Source organism: Desarmillaria tabescens (assembly GCF_030435595.1).
Source record: "Desarmillaria tabescens strain CCBAS 213 chromosome Unknown EV420scaffold_7, whole genome shotgun sequence".
In the NCBI taxonomy this organism is placed as follows: domain Eukaryota; kingdom Fungi; phylum Basidiomycota; class Agaricomycetes; order Agaricales; family Physalacriaceae; genus Desarmillaria; species Desarmillaria tabescens.
The window spans coordinates 1,281,035-1,302,175 of record NW_026848306.1 but is presented as its reverse complement, the minus strand read 5'-3'; the positions used below and the strand labels follow the sequence as shown (position 1 = coordinate 1,302,175).

The 21,141-nt window shown below is 47.6% G+C and overlaps 10 protein-coding genes and 1 non-coding gene across 11 annotated transcripts; 7 read left to right on the top strand and 4 right to left on the bottom strand.

Moving 5' to 3' along the window:
- EV420DRAFT_1476524 (uncharacterized protein) lies at positions 1-2,674 on the top strand (the record flags this gene model as incomplete). The annotated part of the gene is made up of 13 exons (XM_060469342.1): positions 1-151; positions 209-402; positions 458-579; positions 777-850; positions 873-982; positions 1,055-1,069; positions 1,153-1,218; positions 1,278-1,403; positions 1,468-1,516; positions 1,576-1,930; positions 2,090-2,244; positions 2,294-2,573; positions 2,620-2,674. The coding sequence occupies 13 exons, from the start codon at positions 1-3 to the stop codon at positions 2,672-2,674; spliced, it is 1,752 nt and encodes a 583-aa protein (XP_060335190.1).
- Positions 2,675-3,379: 705 nt separating this feature from the next.
- On the bottom strand, positions 3,380-3,471 carry EV420DRAFT_t82. Its single transcript has one exon. It is a non-coding gene; the product is annotated as a tRNA-Phe (tRNA).
- Positions 3,472-3,665: 194 nt separating this feature from the next.
- On the top strand, positions 3,666-5,124 carry EV420DRAFT_1520516 (uncharacterized protein; the record flags this gene model as incomplete). Its single annotated transcript, XM_060472170.1, has 4 exons — positions 3,666-4,250; positions 4,308-4,468; positions 4,516-4,684; positions 5,107-5,124. The coding sequence occupies exons 1-4, from the start codon at positions 3,768-3,770 to the stop codon at positions 5,122-5,124; spliced, it is 831 nt and encodes a 276-aa protein (XP_060335189.1). The 5' UTR covers positions 3,666-3,767.
- Positions 5,125-5,600: 476 nt separating this feature from the next.
- Positions 5,601-6,561, top strand: EV420DRAFT_1264320 (uncharacterized protein; the record flags this gene model as incomplete). The annotated part of the gene is made up of 2 exons (XM_060467218.1): positions 5,601-5,969; positions 6,019-6,561. 2 exons carry the CDS (start codon positions 5,601-5,603, stop codon positions 6,559-6,561), a joined length of 912 nt encoding a protein of 303 aa, XP_060335188.1.
- Positions 6,562-6,674: 113 nt separating this feature from the next.
- On the top strand, positions 6,675-8,593 carry EV420DRAFT_1638802 (uncharacterized protein; the record flags this gene model as incomplete). Its single annotated transcript, XM_060476882.1, has 2 exons — positions 6,675-8,402; positions 8,462-8,593. 2 exons carry the CDS (start codon positions 6,675-6,677, stop codon positions 8,591-8,593), a joined length of 1,860 nt encoding a protein of 619 aa, XP_060335187.1.
- A 712-nt stretch (positions 8,594-9,305) lies between these two features.
- On the top strand, positions 9,306-10,886 carry EV420DRAFT_1520498 (TLC domain-containing protein). The gene is given in 9 exon segments (XM_060472169.1): positions 9,306-9,543; positions 9,576-9,577; positions 9,595-9,734; positions 9,786-9,885; positions 9,936-9,982; positions 10,039-10,174; positions 10,235-10,344; positions 10,392-10,726; positions 10,784-10,886. 8 exon segments carry the CDS (start codon positions 9,369-9,371, stop codon positions 10,474-10,476), a joined length of 795 nt encoding a protein of 264 aa, XP_060335186.1. The 5' UTR covers positions 9,306-9,368; the 3' UTR covers positions 10,477-10,726; positions 10,784-10,886.
- Positions 10,887-11,709: 823 nt separating this feature from the next.
- On the bottom strand, positions 11,710-12,499 carry EV420DRAFT_1520494 (uncharacterized protein). Its single transcript, XM_060472168.1, has one exon. The coding sequence runs from the start codon at positions 12,184-12,186 to the stop codon at positions 11,950-11,952; it is 237 nt and encodes a 78-aa protein (XP_060335185.1). The 5' UTR covers positions 12,187-12,499; the 3' UTR covers positions 11,710-11,949.
- A 1,045-nt stretch (positions 12,500-13,544) lies between these two features.
- Positions 13,545-13,800, bottom strand: EV420DRAFT_1638800 (uncharacterized protein; the record flags this gene model as incomplete). The annotated part of the gene is made up of 2 exons (XM_060476881.1): positions 13,545-13,577; positions 13,627-13,800. 2 exons carry the CDS (start codon positions 13,798-13,800, stop codon positions 13,545-13,547), a joined length of 207 nt encoding a protein of 68 aa, XP_060335184.1.
- Positions 13,801-14,126: 326 nt separating this feature from the next.
- Positions 14,127-15,054, top strand: EV420DRAFT_1264649 (uncharacterized protein; the record flags this gene model as incomplete). Its single annotated transcript, XM_060467235.1, has 2 exons — positions 14,127-14,540; positions 14,593-15,054. Coding segments are annotated over 2 exons (876 nt in total), but the record flags the coding sequence as incomplete, so codon positions are not given.
- A 697-nt stretch (positions 15,055-15,751) lies between these two features.
- Positions 15,752-16,627, top strand: EV420DRAFT_1520483 (uncharacterized protein; the record flags this gene model as incomplete). The annotated part of the gene is made up of 2 exons (XM_060472167.1): positions 15,752-16,543; positions 16,607-16,627. A coding segment is annotated over exon 1 (679 nt), but the record flags the coding sequence as incomplete, so codon positions are not given.
- A 3,991-nt stretch (positions 16,628-20,618) lies between these two features.
- EV420DRAFT_1264687 (thioredoxin-like protein) lies at positions 20,619-21,029 on the bottom strand (the record flags this gene model as incomplete). Its single annotated transcript, XM_060467237.1, has 3 exons — positions 20,619-20,726; positions 20,776-20,923; positions 20,971-21,029. Coding segments are annotated over 3 exons (315 nt in total), but the record flags the coding sequence as incomplete, so codon positions are not given.
- Positions 21,030-21,141: the final 112 nt, after the last annotated feature.

The following is a 21,141-nucleotide window of genomic DNA, read 5'->3' as shown; positions in this document are numbered from 1 at the left end:
ATGATACACGCCTTCATGGTAAAGGAGAGACAGGCTAAATGGAGCAGCTGCTTGTTACGCAAGAATTCGATTGAAAGCGCGTTAAACGATTACGCCGAACTGTTGGACGAGGCATCACAGGCGTTTCAGGCATGTTTCCCACCTCTGATTCGTAATGCCAATGACCCCATGGCGTAGATAGCAGCACTCATCAACATCCAATACACAGTCGAAGCCTCTGCCCAGAAACAGAATTCCAAGTTCGCGATAGAAGCACAGGACAGTCGCGCCTTTGAAACCGTCGTTCATAAGCCACCTCGTTCTTCAGCACCTCCACCATATCATGACACCGACAGAGCCTTAACCGAAGAAAGAGTCACAGGCGACTTCCAATACGTCCTCGATGACCTTGACAACCATGGGGTAAGTGAACAAACAGCCACATCTTTCTCTATATCTTCACACTCCCTGTTCCTAGTTCCGAAGATATCACCAGTCAGAAGTTCGTTTGAAGGGTTCATTTGGATCTTCCAATTCCAGCGGCTGGTGGTCGGACGTGAACGAAGCACTTGTGTACGGAGAACCTTCGCTCATCCGAAGGTACGATCAAGGTACCAAGACCGGTGCTGTTAAGGCGAGTATACCGTTTCTCGCTTCGTATTTGGCTGCGGGTTAACGTTTACCTTCTGTTGTAGGCGTGGATCCATGACGTGAAGATCCTTCAAAATTTATAGCAAGTCCCGGACTCCCTTGTGCATATGTAAGGTTATGCTGACATCAAGTTGGGACACGTATAGCCATCCAAACCTACCCCAAATGATCGGGGTATCTTCAAATGAAGCTGGAACGCCGTTTGTTATCCTATCCCATGGTACGAATTTTTTTTTTTCAAGTGGCGAGAATAGATGGTAATAATTCACCGTCATCAGCCCAAAGGCGATCTCCAGAGAATCTCTTGATCGATTCTCTCAACAAATTCGGCTTAGCGGGATGCATAAACACCGTCCTGCATTTTATGAGGACTTTACTCCGACGGAAGACCTTCTTCGAATTGAATTTATGTTTGTATACATAGTACACCGACATTTCCGTAAGTCACACTTTCCGGACATGTTCGCTCTACTGTTTTTGATTAATTTTGATCTTATTGATTTTTTTCCGTGCGCCCCATAGAATGCCGCCGCATATCTTCAACGACAGCTCGAGCTGACCGACTCGCAAGTGCAGGACGTCATCGAGGTTGGGTCGTTCATTTCCATTATGCAAGCAGTTAAGGCTCACCGTTAAATGACGTGCAGAGTGTGGCCTTCACGGCAGACGGGGGTAAAAATTTGATCATGGGCCTCCCGCCGCCTAAGGAAGGCACATGGGTGACCGCCAGAAATTACAGCTTGGCCGACACCATAGGATCTGCCGCTTTGAAAGTGCGTTTCACTTGGTGCTATAAAAGGCCAACGAATTCGAACCGGTTCTCATGACCTCGTACAGTTTTTGCCACCCCGAGGTTCGGTGATATTGAACAGAAACGGGTTGATTGGTGAGTATTTATTTATTCATGGTTGTGACTGTCAGTCGTTTATGGATATTGATCCTTAGATGACGACGAAATTATGCGGCTCCATCATGTTGCGGCATTGGTTGAGGGGCTTATTCCTAAAGCGCGGGAGCCTCATGGCCTTCCCGAACGGACAAGGGCATTGCTGACCGACGTCGACGAGCCTTTCAATGGTCTGATGAAAGGCAAAGCACCTTCTCTTCGCCAGTTGAGATTGTCAAGCCTAGACGCGAAATCTCACGATCATGTCTGGTATACAAGCTTGGGAGTCCTTCCATGTCGGTTTTCAGTGGGAGATTTTGGATATATTCCTCGACATAAAAGACACGCAGCGTCTGGTAAATCCTTCGAGGACTTTGTACTTTTAGGAAACATATTCCGTGATGACTTCGCCAAGTTTGTTGTGGAGAGAACTTACCATGGTACTCGATTCTGCTGGAAGGACTTTCCTATGACCCGTCAGCCAGTCAACCCATTCAGTTTAACAAATGATATTCAATGGCGAGGCTTCTTTTCCCACTAACTAAATGTAAATCTGATGAAATCCTCGCTCAGCTGGCCGATAGTGGTCCCTCCGGGAGCACAGATAAACTGTGACATAACTCATGAACAGTGCATAGCCAATACTGCTGACGCTTGGCGTTTTCTCATGCAAGAGTCTCGCTCCCTCGCTGACGAACTGGGCATACAACCCCATGATCTGATTCTTAGTCAGTCTATCTACACCTTCATGTCATTCTGACCGTAACCTGTGTCTAGTCACTCGAACTGGACTGTCTAGACACGCCTACATCAATGACTTTGCAACCTCTGTCAAACTCGGACCGTCGCATTGGGGTCATCAGCCTCCCGGCGTACGACAACCTCCCCGGCCTTTCTTCCCGCATCAGCCGCCAGCCATAGCAACGCCCATGTACTTGCACACATCTTTTGATGATAACTACGAGCCCTATTGGTCGCGTCAGCCTCGGTATACGCCACATGAACCGCAATCAAAACCGCCACCCCTTTCGCGAGGGTGGACTTCCACAGTCGGATCGTGAGTTGAAGTAGTTCTGAATGACATGGACACTTATTATTCTCAGGGATACACAATTCGTTTACTGGATTCAGCTTCTTCCTGAGGATTTCAATGACTAGCGCGCCGATGTCAATCAATTCCCGGAGACACTTTATGGAGTTTATCACTGGCGTTGGCATTCTTGATTAAGTCGGCAGATGGATCCTCACTTAAGAAGTACCTGCAATGGGATCCGCTACGCGAAGTGATCACTACGATAATGTTTCCCCACCGATTGTCATTGGCCATTATATGAATTACAATCAAGCCGACGTCGACGTCGACAGCACTCGGGCCAGAATAGTTTCAATTTCGGACCCCACTTGCAAGTCAGCTTCGTAGAGAAGCATTGTTTGCGTACCTGACCGTGGACACTATACAAAACAGGACCGGGTTGGCATGTAATCCAGTGTTATCCTTAGTGGCAGACAGACGTCCCTCGTCGCTCATTTTTGTTCTATTTCGTTTTATGTATGGAACACTAAGGGTACTCACTCGAATCAGGCATATCACGCAAGGTTGACTCTAGGTAACCGCCGCAATGTGAGCTACGTTGATTTGGATCGACCAGAGGCGAAAGAGACTCCATTCACTCCGTGCAAAGATCGGGAATCAATACTTTCAAGCTTGGTATAACTCAGATAGTCAAATTATATGAAAGAACACCCATACGTTTACTGTAAAAAGGTTGGCAAGAGTACTGGGACTCTTCGTGATGGAATCAAGATCCTTGAAGTCTTGGACCTTGAGTGTAAAAACAAAAAAAAAGCAATCTTAAAAAACTATGGGGACACCCAGGATTGAACTGGGGACCTCCAGAGAGCATCTCATGTCAAGAAACTTCAGTCTGTTGCTCTCCCAACTGAGCTATGTCCCCTAATAGTAAGAGGGAAGACGCAAACTACTATCAAACCATCGGATGGAAGTAGTGTTGCCGCGGCTCAGCTTATCTCGGCTTAACACCGAAGTCGGTTTTGAGCCGCCGAGGATAGAAGGGTAGGGGGAACAAGAACACAGTTTCTGATAATACCAATAAGTCTCCTGAGTGAATGAAAACATCAAAACACCTGTCATTTTGCACGTTGGTGCAGTCAGAGCAAACGGCTCAAAACCGACTTCGGCGTTAAGCTGAGATAAGCTGAGCCGCGGCAACACTACCATGTATCCACTTCCATGATGGAAGTGGATACATGGGAAAGGAACTGGACGCGTCGACTGACGATGCAAGTTCCACCCATCATCCAAAAATTGCTTTCCCCTTTCCCTTTTCACACTTACCTGGCAATCCCTCCTCCACGCCAGTCCAATAGATACCCGACGCCCTGTCTATGGATCCATCCTCCACACTCACCCAACGGCGTCCTCAGCTCCGACGTCGAGTGCTTCAAATGGCGAGCCTACCTGGCTCCACGAGGTCTTGACCGCATTGCCGTGCGCACCGACATTGACCCTCAGGGTGCTATCGATGGGCAGCTTCCGAATTTGCGGGACGGCGCGCAGCTGTTGGCAGCGAGGGAGCTGCCTGCTTGGGTCGACAGCAAGGTCAACACTGACAATGATAGTGGACTGGAAGGCTACGAAGATGAGGCGGCACGTGACGAGAGTCGGGCATGGGTGGCGTTGTTGGAAGGATGCATGCATGCTGCTCTGCTCGCTGTCTAACCGATGTCGGCGCCGTTCTCCTTGGCGTAAACGAAATCCCGCCCAATCGAGTCTGTTCTCGCGCGGCCTCTAGCCCCGCTGTCAAGTCTCACTTCCCTCTTCCCTACCTTTGGCACGCGTATCCCCCGCGAAGCTATACAGTTGCGCTACTGGGAGGCCATTAGAGGGTTCTCCGAGAGATCGGGCACCGACAAGTGGTTCCTGTCATCCGAGTACGTTTTCCTGTGTTCATTTCTTTCGCAAAACTGACGCGAGGTAGGGCTCTAACACTACTCGATGCACTCGTCTTTGCGTACTTGCACTGTATACTTCACTCGAAAGCCTTGATACGCCTCGAGGTGACGCGTAGGGTGAATCTGGTTGCGTGGGAGTGGAGAGTGAAAGGATTGGTTAAGGCGGCGTTTCTACCGAGGCGGCGATCTGGACTTGTTCGCTCGAGGTTCGTTCCCAGTTACGCGTTCGACCCTACAACTTATCATTTTGTTTGAGTAGTGTATTACAACACCAGTTTATGTGTTCGTGTCGGTTGAATCATTGCAGTGAGAGTCGCGCTGCGAGACGATTCTCAAGATGTAAACACAAGTCCAAGTACTTGACTTTGGGGCTCAGGTCAGAACATTGCCGTGACATGGTGCTGTAGCCGCTGTAGATCTTATTTGCAATGGAAAGAGGAATGAGATAAGGAAGGATAACACCCGTAGGTGAAGCTTTGGCTCAAGAACGACGAGAAAATTGTTGAGCTCTCTCTCATTGTGACCTGCAATGGCTAGCACTCCGGGATAATCTTTTGTCCTGGAGTTTGGCGCATTTTTGTTCTTATGTTGCGACGTCATTGATACGTATTCAACAGATTGCTCCATCCCTATGAATGTCAAAGTACGTGTCCTGATACATATCAAACTCAGCAAACTCGAACTGATGGCAGAATCCAAGTGTTGCTTGCCGAAACACCATTCTATCCCTGCTGAGGGCTCAAAAACTAGATATGAATATTTCGGCTTCTAACTTTGAACCTTTGTCTACGTGCCATTGAACTACGGTTTTCCCATCGAATTCATGAACTAGCGAACTGGACGTCGGGGATGAGCGCTGTTCGAAGGTGCTACGGCGATGTGCGAAATTGATAATCTTCCTGTATCACCTATAATTCCCTATATCTTCCACAATATTCACTGTCGACTGGTGTTGCGACGCCGACTCGGCCCTCCCGGTCTTGTCCTGATGCGCGCATAAGCTGTGGAACATTTCCGTTTTTAGTTGGATCTGGCTTTCTACGTTACTACAACGCCCACAAATTCTGACACCCTTACTAGCGAGGTCGTACCCACAACTACCACAATAAAAATGGAGAACGGTTCAAAAGTCGAAGCCTCGCCTGTCGCTGCCGAGGAAGAGGAGAACGATACTACAGTCCAACCATATCTTGAATATGTCAATCCTGCAAAGTCGAGCAAGAGGTTCGGATTACGAGGATCTGCTCCTTACCGGATTCCTAAAGGTAAATCACACTCACATGCTGATGAAATCGTTCTCATCTTGGCCGTATCAGGCAACGATCCTTTCAACTACGAGGAAAAGTATCCTGAAGATGCGTATTGTGAAGAGATGGGACACAACGCCAGGGTATTTCGGACGTACCTTGATGAGCGTGCGATCTATGATGCGAATATGGTTGAAGAGGCGAGAGACGGCGTCGATGTCCTTCTCGTTTTCGTATGTGGCCCATGTTCTATTCATCTCCGTGCTCATCTCTCTGTGCCAGGCGGGTCTTTTCTCGGCTGTGGTTACAACATTTGTAGTCCAAACATCGCAAAGTCTACAAGCGGACTATGCAGAGATGTCTGCTAATCTACTGTTCGAGATGATCAATATTCAGCGTGCTATTGCCAGCGGCGCTTCCTTGGACACCGTTGCTGCTTCCCCTCTGAACCCCAACGTCACGTTTATCGCTTCAACCACGAGCGTCTGGGTGAACGGTCTGTGGTTCACGAGTCTTGCACTCAGCCTCACGACAGCGCTCGTGTCGGTGCTGGTCAAGCAATGGCTCCATCATTACATCGCTTTACCCTCTGGAACACCCCGGGAGCGTAGCCTTCTGCGGCAGTTCCGATTTGCGGGATTGCAGAAGTGGCGTGTTCTCGTTATCATCGGGCTACTCCCCGTTCTAATGCACACCGCCCTTGCGATATTCTTTGTTGGCCTCGTGATCTTCCTTGGCCCATTACGAGATTCGCTTTCATGGGTTATTGGTGCGATTACAGCCATTGCGTATACGGCCTACTTGATGGCCCATATTTCCCCCTGATTTTCCCCCAATGCCCCTACCGTACCTCACTGTGCGACCTACTCCATGTTTTGTACAGTCATATGGTGCCGTACACCGTGCTTACTTTCTGGCGCGGTCTCTGTCGAACCGAGATGAACACACCTGACACAGTGGCTCACCAGTCTGCCCTCAACGTTGCAAAATGGAAGGACCTGAAAGAATTGGAGTTGGATGCGGTACAGTCAGTATGGGGTGAATTATCGGTTGAGGCCCTGCATTGGCTTTTTTCCATGTCATCGAACCCCACTGTGCAGAGTATCATCTTTCAAGCTATTGGCGGTGTGCATCCAGCATCACAGCGGAAGGCTGAAGACCTGTTTGGTGATGCCGGCTTGTTACTCCAGAATTCGCTTTCTCAGTGTCTTTCTATCACCTCCCATCCCTATGGGGCACCACTGTCTGGATTAGAGACCAAGCTTGAGCGGTTACTACGTTGCAAGCTAGTTCTCTCTGATGAATGCTATATTTTCATCAACCTTCCACAGACACAAGGCATTGAGCTTCCATCCAATGTCACAGCCTTGATAGAAAGATATACATATAATCATGATATAAACCTGCTCATGGAAGACATTGCCCTCAATGGAGCTCTGGCATTCCGTCATTTGTCTGGGGCAGAATATTTGCGTTTCCATCCCTTAGTCTGGATTGACCTCATCAGGAATGCCGCTTCAGCAGGAGTCTTTTCTCCCATTGATATCAGCGCTGAAGACCCTTTCGCCATGAACATATGCTGCGCGGTTCTACCCGCATTTTCATTTTTTTACTCAAACAACTCCGGTGACTCCGAAAAAGACAAAGCTCAGTCAACAGCCGTAGCACTTTATGTCGCTATTTGCGATCATTTCTTTACTGACATGACAACCTATCTCCTGGAAATGTTCGCCGCGTTTGTGCGCCCTTCAAATGTTGACTCTGTCCCACCATGTCTGAGGATCCTCCTCGTGTTTGCCGAATTTCTTATCTCAAGGCTTCCTTTAAACAAAGAAGCCAATCCAGACGCAGAGGAACTCCATGTCCTCGACAGAGTCATCAATGGCATTATGAATCATGACCATTCTTCTTCTCAGGCAAATGCCGCTGTCTTTGATGTCCTTGAACGCTTCGTCACTGAGGATAACCTGAGAATGATACCAATGGTGGCAGACAGTTCTCTGTGTCTCAGAGTCCTACAGGTTTACTCCAGGCTGCTCCATAAGCGATGGCATACTGTGTCCCCTAGATCCCTGGAGGCAGTTGTCGATCTCATGTTCAACAGTCCCTATAGTTCTACTAGTGCAGGCGACATCATAGCCAAGGGTCTTCACGAAGGCAGCCTAACAATGTACAATGTCTTTCGTGCAAAGCAATGTTTAGAATATTTCGGGCATCATGGATATCGCTCATGGTTGGTGAATATCATTGGAAGCTATCTCTCCACAATAGGACATCACTCAAAATCCCGTCTTAAAGCTTCGGTAGAACAGGAACATATTGACTATCTCCATACACCTGACAACCTTTTCGCTGCCTGCTCCATCCTGGCCGTCGGTTGCAATGACCGATTTAACCGTAATTTCAACCGCAGAAAGCAAATCAGGGAAAATATCTTGTCACTCGTCCGGATTCAACAGGATAATCCTGTATGGGATGAATGCCGGTGCAGGCTTCAACAATTGCTCGAAAACGATGGAATGGACTTCTTCTATCGCCAGGCTCGCATTCGTGGAATTGAACGTGTTGCCTTGTCAGGAGAAAAAATTGCGGAACAGAGGGAATATATTCGTTTCACCATTGAGACCTTGGATGCATTTTTCTCGGGCGAGTTGGATGAAGAGCCGGTGAGTGTTTGTGATTACATTGATAGGTTTGAATTATTTCTGATTGGAGCCGGAAACAGATTTCTGACCCTCCCGCACTTTCTGTCGATGTTTTACCCAACCCTCGGCCTCATTGGTCCAGTCGCATGCATCGATTGTTACCTTGGCACAATCACGAGGCAAGTGACGGAGGTGCCGTAGGGAACGTTTGAACGTATCCACCAACCCAGGCTAGTACAATATAGGAAGGAATACACATCTCGGTAAGCGGTAGACAACGAAAATATTAGGTGTACAATGTACATTTCACGATCATACATGTAGTACCCAAAACACGAGAAGAGATGTGCAGAGATGCGCTTTGGAGAGGTATCTGTAAAGAACAGTGCTCACAAGAATACAGCTGCTATCGTGGATACAGCCAGAGTGCGTAGGAGATGAACTTTTGCGAGTGAAGACGTTCACCAAGTAGTTCATAGCCGCGAATGCTGATGCGAATTGATAGCTCAGAGTCAGAGCGGCACCCGTAGCCTTGAACGACACACGAACAAAGACCGTGACGATAAGTAGCTAGACGACTCGGAAGGATGTCGGTGAGCTGCAACGCCGCGTACAATCGGTTACCTCTCCTGCGCGGCATCAATCTTGTAGACAAAAAGTCCCAAAAGAGTGAAAAACGAACGAACGAGTGTAGAATTACACAAGATGCTAGAATTGGTGTGAACTCGTTTGTTGAATGTTTATCCCCCTGGTCCCTGGATCGGTTCCTCCCCCTATGTAATCGCTCGTTCCCATTTTTTCTCAACCACCACCACTACTCGTCGTGGGCGCACTTTTTTGGTCGGAGAAGAACACGGGAATGCTTTCCCAAGCATGATTGACTAAAACCGGCATTGATTTCGTATCGTAAGCCGATCACCCGGGACTCGTCACGACCATGACCCATCCCCAACCAACACCAGTGTGTCTTAGCTACACCCCACACCAATGGACACCCTCGCCCTCTCCCTAGGACTCACCGCCCTCCCGCCACACCTCCCCACCCTCCTCGTATCCCTCGCCTCCTTCACCCTCGTCCACCTCGTCCTCGCGCCTCTCGCTAGCCACGCCTTCTTCCCGGATACATACGGCAAGATGGGGAAGAGGGCGAGGAACAATTGGTTGGTTTGGTTTCCTTTTTGTGTTTTGTGTGTGGCTGATGGTAGGCAGGTGTATACACGTCGTGTCTCAAGTGCACGTCTCGCTGGTCATCCCGCTCGCGCTGGGGTGTCTGAACCTCGAGACTCTGGATAGAGATCGGGCGTTTGGGTGGGACGAGGGTAGGGTGGGGAGGTTGATTGCTATTTCTTGTGGGTGAGTCCTCGCTTTGTGTCTGCGGGGAGCAGTTCTGACTTGGGCGAGCAGGTATTTCATATGGGATACTGTCGATGCGATCGTCAATTTTGTGGATATCGGATTTGTCGTACATGGCCTAGCGTGTTTGGCGATTTATCTTGGGTCGTTCGTGCGTCTGTCTGTCTATTCGTGCTTGGTTCCGTGCTCAGTCTCGTGTAGAAGCCGTTCTTGGCGTACTACGCTGCGCGGTGTCTTCTCTGGGAAGCGTAAGTCTCTTTCCCAACATCCACTAACCCTCGCCATTAACCTCTACCCTTTCCAGGAGCACATTCTTCCTCAACATACATTGGTTCCTCGACAAGACCAACCGCACTGGGAGCAACTTTCAGCTTATTAACGGCCTCCTCCTCCTCGTGACGTTCTTTGTCGTGAGGCTCGTGTATGGAGGGATGTACGTCGTACGTATTTAACGCGCCTTTCTCGGTGTTCGCTCGACCTGATCTTCGGTGGTGTGGTAGTCATACCAGTTCGCGCATACGCTATACCAAGTACGGCATCAAGTACCGCTTGCTTATATCTTCATTTATGGAGGAGGAAACGTTGTCTTGCAGGGACTTAATTGGTTATGGTGAGTGTTGGTCTGTTTTCCTCGTTGCCGTGCTGATGTTGGGATAGGTTCGGGAAGATGATTGCGGCTATTCGGAAACGATTTTCTGAGGATACGGACAAGAATACTAGTAATGGGACCGTGCCAAAGTAGAACGGACGCTTGGATACAGCAACATACTATGCAATAAACAGATTTTTAAGGGAGAAGAGACGGTGCATTTCTCAAGCCGGAGAGATTTCAAAAGTGCACTGGATTTTCCAACACGGCAGTAACGCTCCCATTAACGTATTGCCTAACGTCGGATGGCCGTCTGTAACAAGCTTGCGCTTGGTGTCCCTCTGAGATGACCATGCCCAAAACAGCTCAAAGTAATGGGAACATCTGTCGGGCCCAGCGTAAGGTAATCGGGGTAAGGTTTAATGAGAAGGGGAAGTGGGACATGGCTCACTCGGGGGAGCAACAGATTACCATCCAGTTCGATTCTGGATTCCTACGATAGAGGGCCTTGGATCCTAGGTGTGCTATTTTGAAAGAGGTTCATTTTTGTATGCGAATTTTACAACACCAAGTGATCCGACTCGTCTTCCGTTCAGCGTTACTCGTGAACCTGCATTATCACTTCTTCTCTCAGTGAAATAACAAACGTCGGAAGTACATCTGTGACGAGCTCGGGCTCGGCATTCAGAGTGTATAAAATGCTGGGTATGTTGCGCCGGGGCTTGTCACTGTCAAGTAGAAGGGCTTTTCGAATCAGGGTTCAGCGAGATTCTTTACTCCTCCAGAACAAGACTCGAGGTAACGAGGACATCTATTGGGCCCACCGTACGGGGTAGTGTTTGATGGGAGGGAGGATGGGGCCAGTGAATGCCGTGGGAACGTGGCTCAGGCGGGAGAGCAAGAGACTAACAGTGACATCCGGTTCGATTCCGGGTTCCCGCAAAATGAGATGAAGCAGTACTTTTGGTACGTGCGTTCATCCACTATCGCGGTCCGCGGAAGCCCCAGATGACGAATTATAATAGGTATATTGCTGCATCGAGAGTCGTCGCTCCCGGTGACTTCCCCTTGCAAGGGAGAGAAGGGGAGGGGTGTTGTCTCGTAAGTTTGGCACTCGGAAACTGAAACAAAAAAGTTTGGTCAGTCCACTGTCCAATGCTTGATTTTTAATGTCAAGATATCTCCTCCGGTACTGTGCTTTGCGAGCAGATGTTCTCCCCCAAGTACCGCTAGTGGAGAAGAAATTGATTGCCTCCTGATCTCTTCCTTGCAGCGGAATCAGTGGTGGCGGTGTTCAAGTTATCAGTGCGTTGGCCCGGGCGTAAAATCCTAGGAGTTTGCTAGCCAGGTAGGTGGGGTTTCTTTGAACTCGGTCTTTTGGTTATGACCAAATGTAGAGGGAGGGCACGATAATCGGGATAGTATTTGTGGGAACGTTAGCTCAGTCGACAGCAACTAACATCCCCGTTCGATCCTGGGTTCCTGCAATAATGATATTTTTCCGAGTAGGTTTTTTTTGGTAACCCTGGGATCACGTTGAAAGCCATATGTAACCAAGGTCAACGTTGGGGGCAGGGTCAGGGGAGGCGTTGCTCAGCTGGGAGAGCAATCGAATCCAGGGTGTCCTCAGTGCATGTGTCTTCTAGTGTTATCGTTTTTGCCACGAAGAAGACGCGTCAAGCAGTATTCCGGTACCGAAATCCATCGAGAATACGACGCGAATGCCGAAACAAGAATGGGGCACCAACGTACGGAAATTGGAGTAGTGTTCGATGAGAAGGGAAGAGCGCCATGGCTCACTTGGGAGAGCAGCAGACTAACAACCCAGTTCGATTCTGGGTTCCCGTAATGAAGGTGTAGCATTAAGAATTTTGCTACCTCACGTTCAAAGCACCAGCCTACGAGGAATATAGCCTGCAGCCTTGAATACCTTTGACGATGTCGTTGTAAACGTCGGGAGAGGTTGAATGGAGGATGAGAGTCATTGCTCAGTTGGGAGAGCGACTGAATTCAAGGGCCTAGTGCGATCCTGGGGCCCTCAATATGGCATTAGGTGTACTTTTAGTACTTCGAGATAATGCCCCAGTATGCGAAAGTCAGACGCGTCAAGTTGAGTACATACATACCAAGGGAAAGAGCGATATGCCGAATGCGTAGTTCAATCCTATTTTGAAAGAGGTTTATTTTGTATAGCATCTTACAACGCGTGTGCTTAGGCTTTTTCTTAAGCTAGTATTTTCAGCAACGAGTAACCCTACGGCGGGAAGAAGAGTCAGTCAGTTTTACGAGCACTCGACTGAGAAAGGAGAATGTTGTATTGCTAATGCGCCGTGGCCCGGGAGAGATAGTTCAAAGCCGCGCCAAATCATTTCTCAGCCACGGCAACTCGGGATCTGTACCTGCGGCGAAGCAGTTCGGACAGGCAACTGCGTTTTCATGCAAAGAAGGGACAGTGTACTTGCCATATCGGACAGAGAACAGAGAACCCCCGGGCCTCACAAGCTACCAGATAGACGACTCTTCGTAGCCAGAAGGGTAACTACTTGGAAGCTGGGGAAGTACAATGAGTGAACCCCACACCTCGCGTTAGATAAGATTCCCCCGGTGTGAGCTGTGAACTCTGCGTTCAGGCCCAGATTAGGAACATCGGTTTCCGAGTCCGTACGTTGACGCGGCGGGGTTCAATGCAAGTTGGGGGTTTTCTGACTCGGTCTTTTGTGAGTTACAACAAGCAAACGTAGAGGGAGGTCACGGTAGGTAGCGAAAGGGGATGCGGGATGTGGGGGCGTAGCTCAGTCGGGAGAAGCAATGGCAGCAGTGATCCTGAATAACATGGGAGCGTGTCATTTTTTTGGTACTTGTGTTGAAAGTCACAGGGGAGATGAGAGTCATCAGCAACTTTTCTTCGCGGAGCCCTCCGACGTCAATGATAAGCGCCGAGAGAAGATAAATGCTCAGTTGGGAGAGCATCTGACTAACACCCAGTTCAATTCTGGGTGCGCAATACGGCGAAGACTAGGAACTTGTACGTTCCAGCATTGGAAAAGCAGACGCACGAAGAAGCGAGTTAAGTGATATAAGAACGATATGATGTATACGTAGTTCAATCGTTCATTTTGTATGGTATCGCATTAGGGAGCAAGGTGATCATATATCCCTCAAAAACTGGTGGACCTGGCGTTCCCTCAGCGTGCCGGTAAGGTCTTGATGGCTTTGCCGCCCTAGAATGCCACGACTATTGGAAGTGCGTGTGCCTGTACCTGCTCAGTACGAGGAACATGCCATGACAATTAGTAAACACACCTTGAACCGCTCACAGAGCTCCTTTCCCTCCTCGGTATCGCTGTTAATTGTGACCAGATCCAAAGGCTGGCGGGATGTGGTTTCGGTGGAAGGATCCTCTGTGAGTTGTTCAAGGATGGGAGAGAGAATTTTGCATGGCTGACACCAACTGCGAAAAGGTGAGCCCATGAGCATGGTTAAGTATTTTCTGCTTATTCTGCGTAGAAGTCGACGAGAACGATGCGTCCTTCTGCTGTAGTCACTTTTTTAGAGGTCTACGATGGGTTTAATTAGGTGGGTAGGGAAGGGAAGGGACGGAAGATCGGCGCGGGGTGGTGAAGAAGTGACGACGAGAAAGGCGAGATACGAGGAACCTGAAGGAAGCCATGGCGGCGGTGAAAAGCTCCCGACCGTAGCTGTGGAAGATTTCCCATTTTGTTCTAGTGTTGGTGCCTTAATGCTGTTCGGAGATGCTGTGAAGGTGTTTGATGACTTCGACCTTGCTTCATACGCCCACCGCAATGCCCACAAGCGACACCATACCCACAACCACCCAAGCAAAAACGGAGAAAATCTCCAAACTCCAAACTTCGCAGGGCGGCGCTGTCGAGGAAGGGGAGAACGGCACTACAGCCCAACCATATCTTGAATATGTCAATCCTGCAAAGTCGAGCAAGAGGTTCGGATTACGAGGATCTGCTCCTTACCGGATTCCCAAAGGTAAATCACACTCATATGCTGATGAAATCGTTCTCATCTTGGCCGTATCAGGCAACGATCCTTTCAACTACGAGGAAAAGTATCCAGAAGATGCGTATTGTGAAGAAATGGGACCCAACGCCAGGGTATTTCGGACATACCTCGACGAGCGTGCGATATATGACGCGAATATGGTGGAAGAGGCGAGAGATGGTGTCGATGTTCTTCTCGTTTTCGTACGTGGCCCACTGTGTTCTATTCGTCTCCGTGCTCATCTCTCTGTGCCAGGCGGGTCTGTTCTCGGCTGTGGTTACAACATTCGTAGTCCAAACTTCGCAAAGTCTACAAGCGGACTATGCAGAGATGTCGGCCAATCTACTGTTCGAAATGATCAATATTCAGCGTGCTATTGCCAGCGGCGCTTCCTTGGACACCGTTGCTGCTTCCCCTCTCAACCCTAACATCACATTCATTGCTTCAACCACGAGCATCTGGGTGAACGGCCTGTGGTTTACCAGTCTTGCACTTAGCCTCACGACAGCGCTCGTGTCGGTGCTGGTCAAGCAATGGCTCCATCATTACATCGCTTTACCCTCAGGAACACCCCGCGAGCGTAGCGTTCTGCGGCAGTTCCGATTTGCGGGACTGCAGAAATGGCGTGTTCTCGTTATCATCGGGCTACTCCCTGTTCTAATGCACACTGCCCTTGCAATCTTCTTTATTGGCCTTGTGATCTTCCTTGGCCCATTGCGAGATTCGCTTGCATGGGTTATTGGTGTGATTACTGTGATTGCGTATATGGCTTACTTGATGGCACATATTCTCCCCCTCATTTTCCCCCAATGCCCCTACCAGACCCCACTGTGTGACCTACTGCATGTTTTGTACAGTCATGTAGTGCAGAACATGGTGCCCACTTTCTGGCATGGTCTCCATCGAACCATGATGAACATGCCTGACTCTGCTCCCAATGTTGCAAAATGGAAAGGCTTGAAAGAATTGGAGTTGGATGCAGTACAGTCAGTACAGGGTGAATTATCAGTTGAGGCCTTGCATTGGCTTTTTTCCATGTCATCAAATTCCACTGTTCAAAGTATTGCCATTCAAGCTATTGGTGGTTTGCATCCAGCATCACAGCAGAAAGCTGAAGAGCTGTTTGGTGATACTGGCTTGTTCCTCCAGAATTCACTTCATCAGTGTCTTTCTAAAATCCCTCGTTTCTATGGGGAACCACTGCCTGGATTAGAGACCAAGCTGGAGTGGTTACTACGCTGCAAGCTAGTTCTCTCTGATGAAAGCCATATTTTCATCAGTCTTCCACAGACACCAGGTGTTGAGCTTTCACTCAATCTCAGAGTCTTGATAGAAAGATCTGGATATTATCATGGTATAAACCTGCTCATGGAAGACATTGCTCTCAATGGAGCTCTGGCATTCCGTAGTTTATCTGGGCTAGAATATTTGTGTTTCCATCCCTTAGTCTGGATTGACCTCATCAGGAATGCTGCTTCAAAGGGAGTCTTTTCTCCCATTGATATTGGCACTAAAGATCCTTTTGCCATGAACCTATGTTGCATGGTTCTCCCTGCATTTTTGCATCCTTCCTTAAACAACAACTCTGATGACTCTGAAAGAGACAAAGCCCAGGCAACAGCCATAGCACTTCATGTTGCTATTCGCTACCATCTCTTCACTGACATGACAACCTATCTCCTGGAAATGTTTGCTGTGTTTGTGCATCCTTCAAATGTTGACTCTTTCCCACCATCTCTGAGGATCCTCCTTGTGTTTGCTGAATTTCTTATCTCAAGACTTCCTTTGAAAGAACAAGCAAATCCAGATGCAGATGAAATCTATGTCCTCACCAGAGTCATTGATGGCATTGAGAATCATGACCTTTCTTCTTCCCAGGCGATTGCAGCTGTCTTCAATGTCCTTGATCACTTCATCATAGACAATTTGAAGATGATACCAATAACATTAGGTAATTTTCTGCATATTAGGGTCCTAGCAGTTTACTCCAAGCTGGTCCATAACCAATGGCATACTATGTCCTCTAGATCTCTGGAGGCAGTTGTCAATTTCATGCTTGACAATCCCCAGGCCTATGCTTCCCATTTTGCAGGTGACATCATAGCCAAGGGTCTTCATGAAGGCAGCCTGACAATGTACAGTCTCTTTCATGCAAAGCAATGCTTAGAATATTTTGGGCATCATGGATATCAACCATGGCAGGTGAATATCATTGAAAGTTACCTTTCCACAATAGGACATCACTCAAAATTCCATCTTGAACCTTCAGTAGAACAGGAACATATTGATTATCTCCACACACCTGAAAACCTTTTCATTGCCTGCTCTATCCTGGCTGTTGGTTGGGATGGCCTACATGGCTTTGATAACTTCAATCACAGAAAGCGAATCAGGCATGATATCTTGTCACTTGTCCATATTCAACAGAATAATCCTGTATGGGATAAATGCTGCTGCAGGCTTCAACAATTACTTGAAGATGATGGAATGGATTTCTTCTATCGACAGGCTTACATTGATGGAATCACACGGGATGCCTTGTCAGGAAGAAAAATTGCAGAACAAAGGAAATATATTCGTTTTGCCATTGAGACTTTGAATGCATTTTTCTCGGGTGAGCTGGATGAGGAGTTGGTGAGTGTTTATGACTACAATAGGTTGGAATTACTTCTGATTGGGGTCAGCCTGAGGAACAGATTTCTGACACTTCCGCACTTTCTGTTGATGCTTTACCCAACACTCGGCCCCACTGGACCAGTCGCATGCATCGATTCTTACCTTGGCACAATCACAATGCAGCAAGTGACGACAATGCCATGAGGAATGTTTAAACTAGAGATACTCACCATGCCTGTACCATCAATGACTCTTTATTATAGCTCAGTGATGCAGTACGGCTGTAAAATGGTTGTACAGCATATACAGATTGAATAAAAACACAAGTAGAGTAGTGACTATATGAGGGTAAAATAGCTAATTATCATCGTCAAGAACAATATTAATGGCTTCACGTGCTTTCTGAAGTCGAAACATGAAAGTCCGGATGGTCTCCGGCCGTAATCTAGCACGCCACATTGAAACTGAATCCCTCTAGCCAGAAGGACATTTGCTTGGAAGCTTGCGGAGTACAGTGAGTGAACCTCATCTCGTGTTAGATAAGACTTTCCTGCTGTGAGATGTGAACTCAATCAACGTTGGTAGTGTTCAAGTTAGGAACATCGGTTTCCACATGCTCCTTGGGTCATGCATAAAATCCTAGGCAGGGTTCAATGCAAGATGGAGGATCAGTCTTTTGTCAATCATTAAATGTTATAATGACCAAACATAGAGGGAGGCTTGGGAGAGGTACGATAATCAGGGTAGTGGACGAGGATGCAGGAATGTAATTCAGCAATAGCAACTAATAATCCTGGGTTCCTATAATACATGAGAGTGAGTCGTTTTTTTTGGTACTTGTATGGGATCATGTTGAGATCCACAGGAAAAACTACAGCTGCATTGGGAATCCAGAGTCATCAGCAACCTTTCCTCGATGCAGAGCCCCGTGATGTCAATGGGAAAGGATGAGGGGCATTGTTCATTTGGGAGAGCATCTGACTGACACCCAGTTCAATTCCGGGTGCCTGCAATACGGCGAGGAATATAGAGTTTTTAGTACTTGTTCCAGTAAGAAAGGCAGACGCATCAAGAAGTGAGTTGAGTGATATTCCAACAATATGATGTATGCGTATTTCAATCGAGGTTTATTTTGTATGATGCCATTACAGACGTTCTGAAAAACCTTGTCCACAGTGTTGCGACTGCAGCCTATTTACACGTGTAATTTTGCAATCTAAAGTGTTTTACACGCATACTGAGATATAGTGAGCGAGTGGACTAAAACAATGCGTCGACACTAATGCTACATGATGCAATGATATGGAATATAACTTATGGCATAAGAAGCAACAGGATTCTAAACAGGACTTAGTCACAGCACTGTACCTGATGGGCATGCATGATGAGAAGGCCAAACCCTATACCCAATGCCTTAGGCTCTAACTTACAAGCACGCTCACGGGAGCTAGATAAAACCTTGAAGATTGCAGTGACACTGAGAGTACTTAGTGTGCTCGCTAACTGTGACGTGTCATACCTGAAAATCCGGGGAAATCCTTAAGCGAGATGACAGATATCACCGGCACGAACTTGGGCAATGGGCTTTGGCCGAAGTCCGTGAGCCCACACCCCATTGTTCTGAGTCCCATTGTTAGAAGACTCACTTGTTGCCATGTCTACGAGAAGCCTCTGTGAATCCAAGAAAGAAGTCTTGAACGACATATGCCAGGACTGATAGTTCCAGGCACCTAGACCTGTCGGTCGCTAGAGAACAAGCCCACAGGTGTCGGGAGAGCACCTCTTAGCACGCGTTTAGTGAGCTCACTATAGAAATGAGACTAAAACTGGGAAGTCCGACTCGGATGCTCAGTAAGGCGGCGGTGGCAACATGCTATGCATGTAGGAGTCTGGGTACTGCATGATGTTTGTAATTCTAATTCCCCTGTAGTATAAGTAGGCTGGTTACAGTAGGTAGAGGCCAAGTTTCGAGCTCCCGAGTTCTCATGCACGCGTTGAAGGCGGTACTGTAACAAAGGATCAGTTTGTGACTTTGAGCTTTGCATAGAATTAATGAGCTCACTCAGAGAAATACGAGATACCCTTTTGATAAGACTTTTGAGAACTTAGTCAGAGTGAATATGAATCAGTGACACTGTTTCTGTTCTGTTAAGTGTGATAAGTCTGTTCGGAGAATGTGTTGAAGTGGAAATCTGAGATTTGTTCTGTTCTGTTTTATTCTGTTTCAGTCTGTTCTGTGTCAGTTCTGTTCAAAGTTCTGTTTCTGAGTCTGTTTCTGAGTGCTTCTGAAGTGTTCTTGAGTCGAGATAACCTGCTGGAGTTAGTTGGAGAACCCCTACATACAGTTGTGTAGCGAGCAGGCTAAGTCAGTGCTTGCCTGTGGTGTTCTTTTAGCGAGCTCACTAAAGTTTCAGCGTGTATTGCCTCTGTTTCTGTCGGGATCAGTGTCCCTTGTGTATTATAACTCAAATCGGCCTTGAAGGTTGCGTCGTGCCAGTGAACGACCTTCCTGTAAAAAGTTCCTAGACTTAGGAATTCATTAGAGAAAGCTTAGCTTCACTAAGAGTGCTGAGAATAAGAGAAACTCTTCAAGATATTGAAGTATAGTTGGATCGCATTAGAAATAATCGCTCCCCCTAGAACTTACGAGGGTGATTGTAGTTTGTGTAGTTGTGTGAGTGTGTGTGTGGGTTTTTGAGGTTTGCCTTTTAGCCTGCTCACTATTCCACAGGTGCCCACAGCCAGTCTCTTCAACGGTTGCCAAACAAGGCAAGTAAAATAAAAAAATAAAAAAAATGCAAGAAAATCATGAAAATAGCATGGTGCCTTCATTCGTGAGTGTAATGTATCATAAATAGATTCGTTGAGGATGTACAAGGTGTATAGAGGTAATGTAACAGGTATGAGGCCAATAGGTCAGTGGTAGGACGTCATGAGTGGGGTCTGTGCTAGCGGTAATGGGAGGCAGCAGCAGAGCATTAGAGTGGTGTAGGAGGCTGTGGAGATGTTTTCTCCCTTGTAAACAGTAATAAGTCATTCCAAAACGAAAGTGGATAACTTCCTTTGAAGATGTATGTTTAGCATACCAGCCACTGTGCCCTCTCCAAAGCTTCCCAGTCTACAACGCCTGAACCCCCACTAGCCCAGTCCTAACCATGAAAACTGACGAAATAAAGCCAGGATATCCAGTTGCAGGTGTCTTTGTCACAGTGAAATGGTGCAGGCAGACTATGGCATTGTGTTGCAGGAGACTGGGAGCTGTCGACATCCAAACTGTGGCAAAATCATGGTGGTGGCCTGCTTGACTGAATGCAAAATCGTTCTTCAAAGCTGTCTTGTCTTTTCTTGTCTCTTGAATGATGATGATGGCAAGAACGAAGGTGTGACCAGCTGTTCGGTGTGAGACAGCCTGAACATATAAATCTGGCGGCGCTCACTAGTTCTTCATCAGTCAGATGCTCTTATTTCAAGTATTATCTTTATGACACACTGCAGCACCCATGGATCATTAAATTTGTATCTTTCTACTAAATGACACGCACAAATGAAGTCTGTATGCTATTTCTATGATTTTCTTGTATTTATCTGATTTTTTGATTTTACCTGCCCTTTTTGGCAGTGTGGACAAGGTTTTTCGGAACATCTGTATTAAGAAACAAGGTAGGTCATATCTCCCTCAGAAACTGGTGGACTTGGTGTTCCCTCAGTGTGCCGGTTAAGGTCTTGATGGCTTTACCTCCTTGGAATGCCACGACAGTGGGAAGTACGCGTACCTGCACTCGGTCAGTATGAGAAATACACCATGACAATTAGTAAACGTACCTTAAACCACTGACAGAGCTCCCTTCCCTCCTCTGTATCGCTATTAATGGTGACTAGGTCCAATGGCTGGCGGGACGCAGTCTCGGTCGACAGATCTTCGGTAAGTTGTTTGAGGATGGGAGAGAGGACCTTGCATGGCTGACACCAGCTACGAAAATGTGAGCCTATGAGCACGATTAAGCATTTTCTGCTTACTCTGCATAGAAATCGACAAGAACGATATGTCCTTCTGCTGTGGTCACTTTTTTGAAGGTCTACGGACGGATTAGGTGGGTGGAGTCTGTGGAGGAAAGGGACGGACATGAAAGTCAGCATCCAGGTAGTGCTCGAATCGGTGTGGGGTGGTGGAGAAGTGACAACGAGAGA